The sequence below is a fragment of the Marmota monax genome, unplaced genomic scaffold, assembly GCF_021218885.2.
Source record: "Marmota monax isolate L192 unplaced genomic scaffold, Marmota_monax_Labrador192_F-V1.1 WCK01_AAM20220418_F8-fsc00320, whole genome shotgun sequence".
Lineage (NCBI taxonomy): Eukaryota > Metazoa > Chordata > Mammalia > Rodentia > Sciuridae > Marmota > Marmota monax.
The window spans coordinates 803,630-814,820 of NW_026694783.1; the positions used below are offsets into that span (position 1 = coordinate 803,630).

Below are 11,191 nucleotides of genomic sequence, written 5' to 3' on the forward strand. Positions count from 1 at the left end.
AGTACCTAGGGACATGAAGTTAGGTTTATTACTCACATGGGAAACACTCAAAGAATTTCTGTGGAGTTTTCTTCTAGAGTGAAGAAAGAGTAAAGCCTTGGCTTTGACCACGTGGGGGGTCGCATAATTGAACTTCCTGCTGGAGCCCTTGGAGAGGTATGTCCTTTCTTATTGGCTGGCCAAGACGGGGGGAAGGGAAGGTGATACACACAGGAGAAGTATTTGGAATCAGTCAGGAAAAACAGATCTTTCTCTTCACTTCAGTGGGGAAGAGTCACCTCAAAAAATGCAACCTCCTATTTTGCCTGTGGGTTCAATTGCTCCAGAGCCCAAAATGGCAGAGGCAGTAACTTCTAGTTGCCATGTACTTTTTAAAAAATTTCATTATTTTTCAGTTGTACTTGGACACCAGACCTTTATTTGGTTTATTTTTATGTGATGCTGAGGATGGAACCCAGGCCTCGCACTTGCTAGGCGAGCTCTACCACTGAGCCACCACCCCAGCCCAAGTTGCCACCTACTTTAACAGAAGCCTTCTCCTTTGAAAACTCAGGCCACTACACTAAAAGTGCCCAGAAATAAAAGTGCGATGAGTTGGTTTCAGGTAAAAGGTAAAGAAACAATTCAGTTCTCAACATCTGGCTACAGACCCATGGTTTCTAACTTCAGGATAAACTCCCCTGTATATTGTTCACTGATTAAAAAGTGCACAGTGGTCATCTTCCATCCATGCTTTCTCTTTCCACGGTTTCCCTGACCCATGATCAACCAGAAAATCCCAAAGATAAATAATTTGTAGATTTTTAATCACATGCCACTCTTGATAGATGATGAGAACTCACCCTGTAGAGTTTATGCTGTCCACACCTCGTACGCTACCCCTGTTGGTCCCTTGGTACCCGTCTCATTACCTGATCATCTTTTGTGGTATCACAGTGGTCATGTTCATGTACCCCTATTTTACTGCATAATGACCATGGGGTGCAAGAATAGTGAGTGACATTGGCAACTTGGATATGCCAGAGAAAATGCTTCCTTTAGGTGCAGAGTTGAAAGTACAATATTAAGAGGGAAGGAGAGAAACAGAGGAAGAGAGAGAGAGAGAGAGAGAGAGAGAGAGAGAGAGAGAGAGAGAGAGAGATCGACATAACTTGTATTATAGTATATTATTTTACTTTTCATTTTATTAGTAGTAATCACGGATAAGTTTTTAGTGTGCCTCATTTTAGAGAAAACAAAGTTTACATAAGAGTTAGCTCTAGCCATGAATTCTGGCACCCGCTGGGGGTCTCGGGACACAGGTCCTTGGACAAGGGCAGACCACTGCATTGTGTCTTATTTAAAGCACCAAGTGCTTAAGTCTTGTTTCCTCAGCAGAGTCCTTAACTGGCCATCCCAGTGTTCTGTTTGCCTTTCAGTAATAAGGTAATAGAGCCCTTTTTAGTGAAATGAATTCCTAGGTCACTCAACACTGTTATGTTTGATGCTGTTGTGACAACTAAGGCATCCCATAAACCCCGGATGATGAGACTGTTGAAGCATGCATCTGTATTTCAGAACTCAGATCTCTGCCCTGCCTGTGATATAAGTGGTCAAATTAGTCAACCTTCCCTGGTGAGAATGATGTTGTATCAAGGATTCGGATGGTTTCCAGTACTGTCAAACTGGGCACCCAGCACTCATGGTAATCAGATGAGCTCTGACTTTTTCTTTAACATAAGGACCATTTGATGAGTATTGCCATGGATGACACAAGTCTTCTTAGTCTGCCCGGTTCTGAGAGGTTTATTCACATATCTTTTCTCCAAATCTTCTTGTTAGAAATACTCCATCTTCATTTCCTCCAAGTACCCAACCATTAATCCAAATAACCAGCCACTCCCTGTGAACTGGTATGAATTCATATTTCTGGCAATCTCTCTCTCTAAGCAGAAGAAACAACCAGCTTTACTGATCAGAGTTCTGCCCACTTGGAGAATGACATCACCCCTGGTTCTTCCAGGCTGCATCAGTCAACACTGGGTGGTAGCAGAGCATTCCCTGGAACTATCTGTAAATCAGTTTGCAAATATTTTCCTTTAGTAAACTGGTCATGGCTTTGTGTCAAGGGCGTGCCAGTGCAGCAGAGTAAGGGGTGTGGACCTGTGAGCCACTTGCTCGTGCCGTTAACAGGTGCCTTCAAGACTGTTCTGAGTCTGGTCTTACGTATTCTCCCACTTGATAATGATGTTTGTTTTGGTGGGTCAGGGAATACATAATTCATATGGACAGCTCATATCACAATGTCACTTTGTGTCCCACGGCCAGGTATCTTTTGGGGGCATGGCAGCCTCCAGGATCTCTTTCTCAAAAGGAGACTAGCTTGAAGAAGAAGACTGGTTTTACCCCTCACTGTAGGGGATCAGCACTATGATTCACCCACGGGGGACTTTTTCCGGCACCATGTGTGCCTTGGACCCTTTAAACCTCACGGGGTCGTGAGCGTGTAAGGTCTGAGAACTGGATGAGGTGCCTCTCCACTGTGAAGATTCAAGTAATGATTCTGCTTACCAGACTTAGAGAGTTGTCGGGACTGGGGTGTGATCAGTGGCAGAATCCTTGACCAGCTTGTGAAAAGCCCCCGTTTGAATACTAGTACAGCAAAATCAATTGATAAATAATAAAAGTTAAAAAGAGTTTTCAAGTCAGAGGTTTAAGATGGTCACTTAGAGGAAGCTGCCCTTCAGTTGCTCTTGGCTCAGGATTCAAGCAGCAGGGGCACGGCACAGGTAGGTGAAGAGGAGTTTCACTAAGATTCAATTCACCGGACAGTGTCTTAGTGACTCAGGATCTGGGCACCTGCCTGGCCTGCGTGAGGCACTGGGTTTGATTCTCAGCACCACATATAAATAGATCACGTAAAGCTCTATCAACAACTGGAGAGAGAGAGAGAGAGAGAGAGAGAGAGAGAGAGAGAGAGAGAGAGAGAGAGAGAGAGAGAGAGAGAGAGAGAGAGAGAGAGAGAGAGAGAGAGAGAGAGAGAGAGAGAATTGAAGAAAACTTAAACATCCCGATAATCAGCAATGAGATAAAAGCAGAAATAAAAACCTCCAACAAAGAAAAGCTCAGAACCAGATGGATCTCAGTTGATTTCTACCAGACCTATAAAGAAGAACTAAGGCAAATGCCCCTCATTATTCCATGAAATAAAATTATTCCACGAAATAAAAAGAGATGGAACATTTCCAAATTCATTCTATGAAGCCAGAATCACACTCCTGCCATAACCAGATAGTAACACATCAAGGAAAGAAAACTGCAGACCCCTATCCACAATGAACTTAGATAAAAAATCCTTGATAAAATATTAGTAAACTGTATTCAACAACACATTAAGAAGATTGCACATCATGACCCTTTTGGTTTTATCCCAGGGATGCAAAGATGTTTTAAAATATGCAAATCTATAAATGTGATTCATCACACAAATAAAATAAAGGACAAAAATCACTTAGTCACCTCAACACATGCAAAGAAATCCTTTGGCAAAATTCAGTACCCTCTCAAAAAACAGTGACAAAAAACACTGACCAAACCAAGGATAGAGGGAATATCATAAAGACTGTACATGACAAACCCAAAGTCCACGTCTTAGTGACAAACCCAAAGTCCACGTCTTAGTGACAAACCCCAAGTCAACGTCTTGTGACAAACCCCAAAGTCCATGTCTTAGTGACAAACCCCAAAGTCCACGTCTGTGACAAACCCCAAAGTCAACGTCTTGTGACAAACCCCAAAGTCCACGTCTTAGTGATAAACCCAAAGTCCACGTCTTAGTGACAAACCCCAAAGTCCACGTCTTGTGACAAACCCCAAAGTCCACGTCTTAGTGATAAACCCAAAGTCCACGTCTTAGTGACAAACCCCAAAGTCCACGTCTTAGTGACAAACCTCAAAGTCCATATCTTGGTGAATGGGGAAAAACTGAAAGCATTTCCCTTAAAGTCTGGACAAGACAAGAATGTACGTTCCTCCCCACTCCTCTTCCATACAGTCCCAGAAATTCTCACCAGAGAAATGAAGCAAGAGAAGGAAATAACAGAGATACAAATAGGAAAGGAAGAGGTCAAAGAGTCACTGTTTGCAGATGAGATGATCCTATCCTTAAAAGATCCAAAAATCTCCACCAAAAGACTGTTAGAGCTAATAAACAAATTCAGCAAAGTAGCAGATCACAAAATCACCTACAAAAATCAATATATTTCCTATATACCAGCAATGAATCTGCTGAGAAATCAGGAAAGCAATTCCATTAACAATAGCCTCAAACAAACAAACAAAAAACCCCAACAATAACACAACCCTAACAATTCTACCCAAGGAGGTGAAAGACCTCTACAATGAAAACTATAGAACATTGAAGAAAGAAATCAAAGACACAAGAGATGGAACTTCCTCCCTGATCGTGGATAGGTACAATTAATGTTGTAAAGTGGCCATACTACCAAAAGCAATACACAGATTTAATGCCGTTGCCATCAAAATACCAGTGACATTCTCATAGAACTAGAAAAATCAGTTCTAAAATTCGTTTGGAAGAATAAAAGATCCAGAATAGCCACAGCAATTCTAAGCCAAATTAAAAAAAAAAAAATGCTGGAGGCATGACACTGCCTGACTTCAGACTGTACTACAGAGCTCTAGTAACAAACACTGCCTGGCACCCAACAGGAGACAGACAGACAGGCTCACACGTCTGCAGTCATCTGTTCCTTGACAAAGATGCCAAAAACGTACACTGGAGAAAAGACAGCCTTTGAAACAAAAGGTGCTGGGACAACTGGTTGTCCACACGCGGAAGAATGAGACCAGACCTATTGCTCACCCTGCAAAAAATCAACTCAAAATGCATTAAAGACCCAGGCACTAGACCAGAAATTATGCAGTTTCTAGGAAAAAACAAAGTCAATACTCCAACATACAGGCACAGGCAATGACTTTCTCAATAGGATGCCAAAGCTCAGGAGATAACACCAAAAGTTAGCTAATAGGATGGCATCAAATTAAGAAGGTTCTGCACAGCAAAGGAGACAATTAAGAATATGAAGAGAGAACCCACAGAAAGGGAGAAAATCTTTGTGAGATGCTCTTCTAAAGGAGGATGAATATTCAGAATATTAATAAAGAACTCAAAAAACTTAACATCAAACCCACAATTATTAAATAACCCAATTATCAAATAACCCAATTACCAAATGGGAAACTAAATGAACTAAACAGACACGTCTCAGAAGAAAAAATGCAAGTGGCCAACAAATATATGAAAATACTTGCAAGTCAAGACTACCCTGAGATTTCGTCTCACTTCAGTGACAAAGGCAACCACCAAGAATACAAACAGAAACGAGTGTGACCAGGAGAGAATTGGAGAGAAAGAAGCACTGTCATCCTGTTGGTGGGCGTGTAAATCAGCACGACCACCACGGAAATCAGTGTGGAGGCTCCTCAGGAGTAGCCATGGACCACCCTGCGACCCAGCTCTACCTCTGCTTGGTATTTATCCCAGCGGATCGAAGTCATCATACTATAATGACACATACTGCCCATGAACCAGCCGAGGTGACATCAGCGGACGAATGGATAAAGAACATCTGGTATATGCACACTGGAATTTCATTCAGCCATAAAGAAGAACGAAATTATGTCATGCTGGAAGATGGATGGATCTTGAGAACATGAACTGAAATAAGCAACTCAGAAAGTTAAGGGCCGTATGTTTTTCCTCTGTTAAAGCTAGAGGGGAAGAAGGAGGGAAAGTGGGGGGAGGGAGTCTCCCCATGAAAGTTGAAGGGAGATCAGTAGAGTCAAGGCACCAGGGGAGGAGGTGAGGAAAAGGGAAATATTGGGATGATATTGGCCAAATTTCACTGTTATTCTGTGTGCGTGTTCAAATATGTGTCAGCAAATCCCACCATTATGGACCTCCACAATGCACCAATGAAGTGTGAAAAGAAGAGTCACATTACATGGAAGAGGCACTATTCTAGGAGGTGCCCATTTTTTCCCATCTGTAAATACCACGATCATTTACCGCTGTCAAAGATCTCTACAGATTCAAGTGTTCTGATCACTGCTTCTCCACACGACCTCTTCTGCTTCAGGGTCCCGTTATGCCCACTGAAATCAGGGAGCCCATTTCAACGATGCCACCTGTCAATGCCTTCCCAGGCTGCAGAGGACAGCGGCTGCGGGTTTCACAAGGGTCTGGTGCTCCCTTCAGAACGCATGTCCACGAGGCCTTGGCGAAGGTCGGTGCTCCAGGCCCTCCTCAAGATCCCGTTGTGAGGCTAGGGAAGGGGTCACATAACACGCCATCCAACACCTTATTTATTTCCGATCACCATCCTTTCCAGTATTCCAGGACCATATGGGTCGTTGAACTTATGCAAACACTGAGTCCAGGTTTCAGTCCGTCAACCAAAGAGAGTCTAATAGCCACTCCCCGCGGCTCAGGAAAATCCTTGGCCCTCACATTTCTGGTGATTACGTCCCTGTGACTGCATTCAAGATGATCCAGCAATGTGTCCTGACGTCTTTGGTCTAGCAGACTCAACCAGATCCGTATTCTTAAGGCTTCTATTAACAAGATACAGTAGCATCTTTACACTTTATTCTGGTGCCACCCTTATACTCTCCTGGGCTATATTTCATACTATTACCTGGGACATTCTAGGGTCAGACCCCGATTAAGAGTCTGGTGACAATGCGGGATGATGGGTGAGCATCTTAAAGACAATTGCCCAGGTAGAGTCACCATAGGGTCTTCAATTTAGGGAAAGCTAGTCTCCCTGGGGGAGGAGGGGCAGCTTCTGACAGCAAGGAGGGTTCATGGAGATTTCAGGGTTCAAGGCTCTGAGATTTGTCTGATTCCACTGGCATTTTGCCATTCTAATTAACAGGGTCTCAGTCATTCCCCCATTAACGTCCTAATTGACAGAAGAGAGACCTGGAGAAATTGTGGATTTATAATTTTCTTTGTAATTCTGCAATTCAGAGAATTGGATGTTTCATTCTGATATTAACCTTTATCAGTTTCAAGAGAGAAAATATTTCTGATGATCTGAACCTGACTTGAACCTATCGTTTTCTTTCTGTAAGTCTCCCACTCCGGTCAGTAACAGCAGTCTGTAGTCATGTTGTAATGTTCATTCCCACCCTAAAGGTCTATGGTGTTATTCCAAAGCTCGGTTTTCCATAGACATGTGATTTCAGGCGACGATAACTTAAAATATCTGTTGTGTTATTGCACACCAGGAATTATCAGGTCCCCTTTCCCATTGGCTGTGACCTCATCAACATATTCAATTCCATCAGGTCAGACATGTAACCTACCTGAGGGTCTGTTACCTAGAACCACCACTGATGTGGACTACTACTGCGGTGAGTGCAACCGGGGTCAGGTAGAAACGGAAAACGACTCTTGATGTCTCAGGGTAGAGGAAGTCGACACAGAAAAAAGTTATAAAATGGTTGGGAGATCTGGAAGAAAAAGGGAAAACAGGGCAGGTGACACCACCCCATATATGGAAACCCTAACTTCCCTGTAAAGAGACGCTCGTTCCACGCCACTGTGACCCACATTCAGGAACAGCTGTCGTAGGAGCCTGCACACAGCTCCTGCCCTGCACGGCTGGTTTGCTGCTGCGCTATGGGGATCCAGAAGAACCCACTTTCTTCCTTTCCTTTCTTCCTCTCTACCTAGAGTTTGGCTGATCTTGACAGAGCCTCCTGGAATGGAGGCCTGCAGGCAGGGGAGTGTGGGAAACGAGGTTCTCGTACTTTCTGTCCCTCTGGTGTGGGGAGAACACAGAAGCTCAGAGATGGTGCTGAGATGGTATCCGACACACTTGGACCTGAAAGTGGGAAAAGGGTGCTTGTGAAAAGGGAGGAGAGAAAGGAGTCTCAGACATTTTAAAAGTGGGAGTTGGAGTTGAAGCTCCAGATACAGACTCTCCAACCAGGTGCATACAAGTCCCTTGGAGGTATCTTTCTTCAGATGACTGTATACTCCAGTTTGAAGATTGGTCTAGACTTTGATCGCGCAAGGGGATGCACACCCTCCAGCCAGCTTCCTCAGGGCACTCTGGACCTCCTTGTTTCTCAGGCTGTAAATGATGGGGTTCAACATGGGGGTCACCACACAGAAGAGCACAGAGACCAGGATGTCCGTGTCCAGGGAGTGGCCCTCTCTGGGCCTGTCATAGTTGAAGTTGGCTGTTCCATAGAAGAGCACCACCACAGTGAGGTGGGACGCACAGGTGGAGAAGGCCTTCCTCCTGCCCTGGGCAGAGGGAATCCTGAGGATGGCTGCGATGATGAGTGTGTAGGAGCCTGCAGTGAAGAGGCAGGGGCTCAGGCCAATGGTGGCACTGGCCACGTGGAGCACAGACTCGTTGACAGAGGTGTCTGAGCAGGAGAGCTTCAGGAGCAATGGGATGTCACAGAGAAAGTGGCTGATCTGGTGGGGCCCACACAGAGTGAGTGTGGTGGCCAGCACCGTGTGTGTGACCGAATTCACCAGCCCACACAGCCAGGACCCAGTCACCAGACCAACACAGACCTTCACCCTCATGAGGACGGGGTACTGAAGAGGACGGCAAATGGCCACAGAGCGGTCATAAGCCATGGCAGCCAGTAAGACACATTCAGTGCCAGCACTTGTCACAAAGAAGAAGATCTGGGAAAGGCAGCCCTCATAGGAAATGGTCTTCTTCTCCCGGAAGAAGTTCACCAGCAGTACTGGGATGGTGGTGGATGTGTAGCAGATGTCCAAGAAGCTCAAATTGCTGAGGAAAAAGTACATTGGAGTGTGGAGAGCGGGACTGACCCTGGTGGCCATTATTATGAGCATGTTCCCCAGGAGAGTGGTCAGGTAAATGACCAGAAAGACCAGGAAGAACAAGCCCTGTAGGTCGGAGTGGTTGGAAAATCCCAAGAAGATGAATTCAGTGACAAATGTTTGATTGCTCATTTCCAATGGTGTCATAGCTGCAAAACAGAGAAAAAGAAACATGATGAGAATGGACTGAGAGCATCCCCAAGGGGCTTGTTAATCTGCGGCAACATGGCAAATAATATTGAATATAGAGATGCCTGGACTGTGGAAAGAGATGTCTAGGAGTGACTTTAGAGAGAGCATCACTTCTCACAGACTTTTGCATGGGTGCTGTTTTGTAAGAATAAATGGAGACTTGGTCAAAATACACAACCAGCTATCAACCCTGTGTCTCACTGAATCTGCAGTATCTCCCTCCTCACACTGTGCTTCACTGTGATGAATTTTTTTTGTATGTATGTTATTTCAAGTAATAAGTTTTATTGCGAAAAATGAAGAAAATGCAGAAAGTTATACAGAAGAATAGAACAGGTCACAAAATCAAAGCTCTCTTTGCATGCATTCCATTCTACCTCTATCTATCTTTAAAATATCTGAAGCAAAATTTCCCAAGATTGTTGTACTCTATTTAGTTGTTTGCCTGGTAATCTTAATTCCCTAACATGAAATAAATTTAACATCTGCCTTTTTATTGAACTTAGAAGCCTTCCATTCCATTTACTATCATAAATATTGGAATAGAAGCTTTCATACATATGTATCTGTGATCATCTCTGATTATTTCTTAAAAATGTAATTTTAAGTCAGCCTGCTTTTAAATACATTGGTCTAATTTTTTCAGTAGAAACTTTTATTTTTTTAAGTTTTATAAGATACAAGAAATTTTGGCCAATGGTATATACTTAGGTATTTTTCTTCTTTTGTAGTATAAGATTTACCCCACCAAACCTTACATTTCCTGAAAAAATGATTGATACAATTACTAATTTTCTATCATGTTACTCATGCTAATCTGTGATCCATTGTTTTGAACTAAAATTTCTGTTTCTTTTTCAGTCTTAAATGAAAAATATTATAGTAAAACAGTAGGCTCTTGGTCCAGATAGATGTGGATTGAAATCCATCTGTTGTTTAGTAGATGCTGATAGTACAAAAGTCAGCTGGTCTCTATTCCTCAGTTCGTTCATTGCTTAGGTTATTGATGATGTCTATTTCACAACTGCTGAAAAAAGTTTTGAGGTAATATAAGCTATGTGTCTGGCACATTACATTTACTCAATGCCTTTTATCAAGTTAGAAAATCTCTATCCATTTTTTACTAGTAGTTTTTTTTGTGTGTGTGTATGTGTGCTGGGTTTTGAATTCAGAGCCTTATGCATATTAAGCATGCACTCTACCACTGGACTTTACCCCTAGTTTCATTTAGTTAGAGTTTTTATCATAAATAAACATTGAATTTTCTTATTTTCTCTGCATCTATTGAGATGATATATATTTTTTCTTATTTAGTCTGTTACTATGGAAATTAGGTTGATTGAATTTTTGAATATTGAACCAGCCTTGCATTCTGGGCTTGATCTCAATTGACTGTAATGTATCGTCCTTATTTTCTATATGGCTGAGTTCAGTTTGGTAATGTTGTTCCCTGCCTGCCTTTGTGTATTCTATTTTCGCTGTTCTCCAGAGATGATCTATTTCTTGAAGAATCCTCAGCTGTATTCTACTGCTATTTTCAGTCAATGCATGTGAGTGGACTAGTGGGAAGCAGAGAAGGGATTTCTGATGTTTCCAGGAAGCCCTGCCTTAGGGACTGTGAACTCAGTCACAGGGATATGGCCTTCACAGTGACCCACTTTCTACCTATAAGGCTGAGCCTAGCACGGTTCTTACTCCTCCCGACGTTGGACATTTTGGCCTGTTCCTTTCCACAGCTGCAAAGGTTTTCCGTTGGGTGTCCTAATGTAACAGTTTCTGTTGCTCTTGCCCCTGAAGATTACAGCTTTTGTTCTATGCAAAAAATCAGGAAATGGGTCTGGGAGGAGTTTTGGCTGCTGTTGCTGCTCTTTGTCCCTCCACCTATCCAAGAAATGATTCTGTTAAAGACTCTTTCTCAGAATACTTCCCTATCTTCCTGGGAGCATTTGGTGGAATCTATGGAGAAAAAGAAAAAATACAAACATCTTATGTCTATAGCCCTCTGGGTCTTTATGCTCTTATACCAGTCTATGCTTAGTCTTTAGCAATTCATTAACCATTTTTTATTTGAGTCTTTTTTTTTATAAATAAACTCCTGTGTATCTAGTGAGTTCTGCCATA

At 42.9% G+C, this 11,191-nt stretch overlaps 1 protein-coding gene across 1 annotated transcript; it reads right to left on the minus strand.

The window, feature by feature from the left end:
- Positions 1-8,065: 8,065 nt before the first annotated feature.
- On the minus strand, positions 8,066-9,025 carry LOC124079939 (olfactory receptor 5V1-like). The gene has a single exon (XM_046425792.1). The coding sequence runs from the start codon at positions 9,023-9,025 to the stop codon at positions 8,066-8,068; it is 960 nt and encodes a 319-aa protein (XP_046281748.1).
- Positions 9,026-11,191: the final 2,166 nt, after the last annotated feature.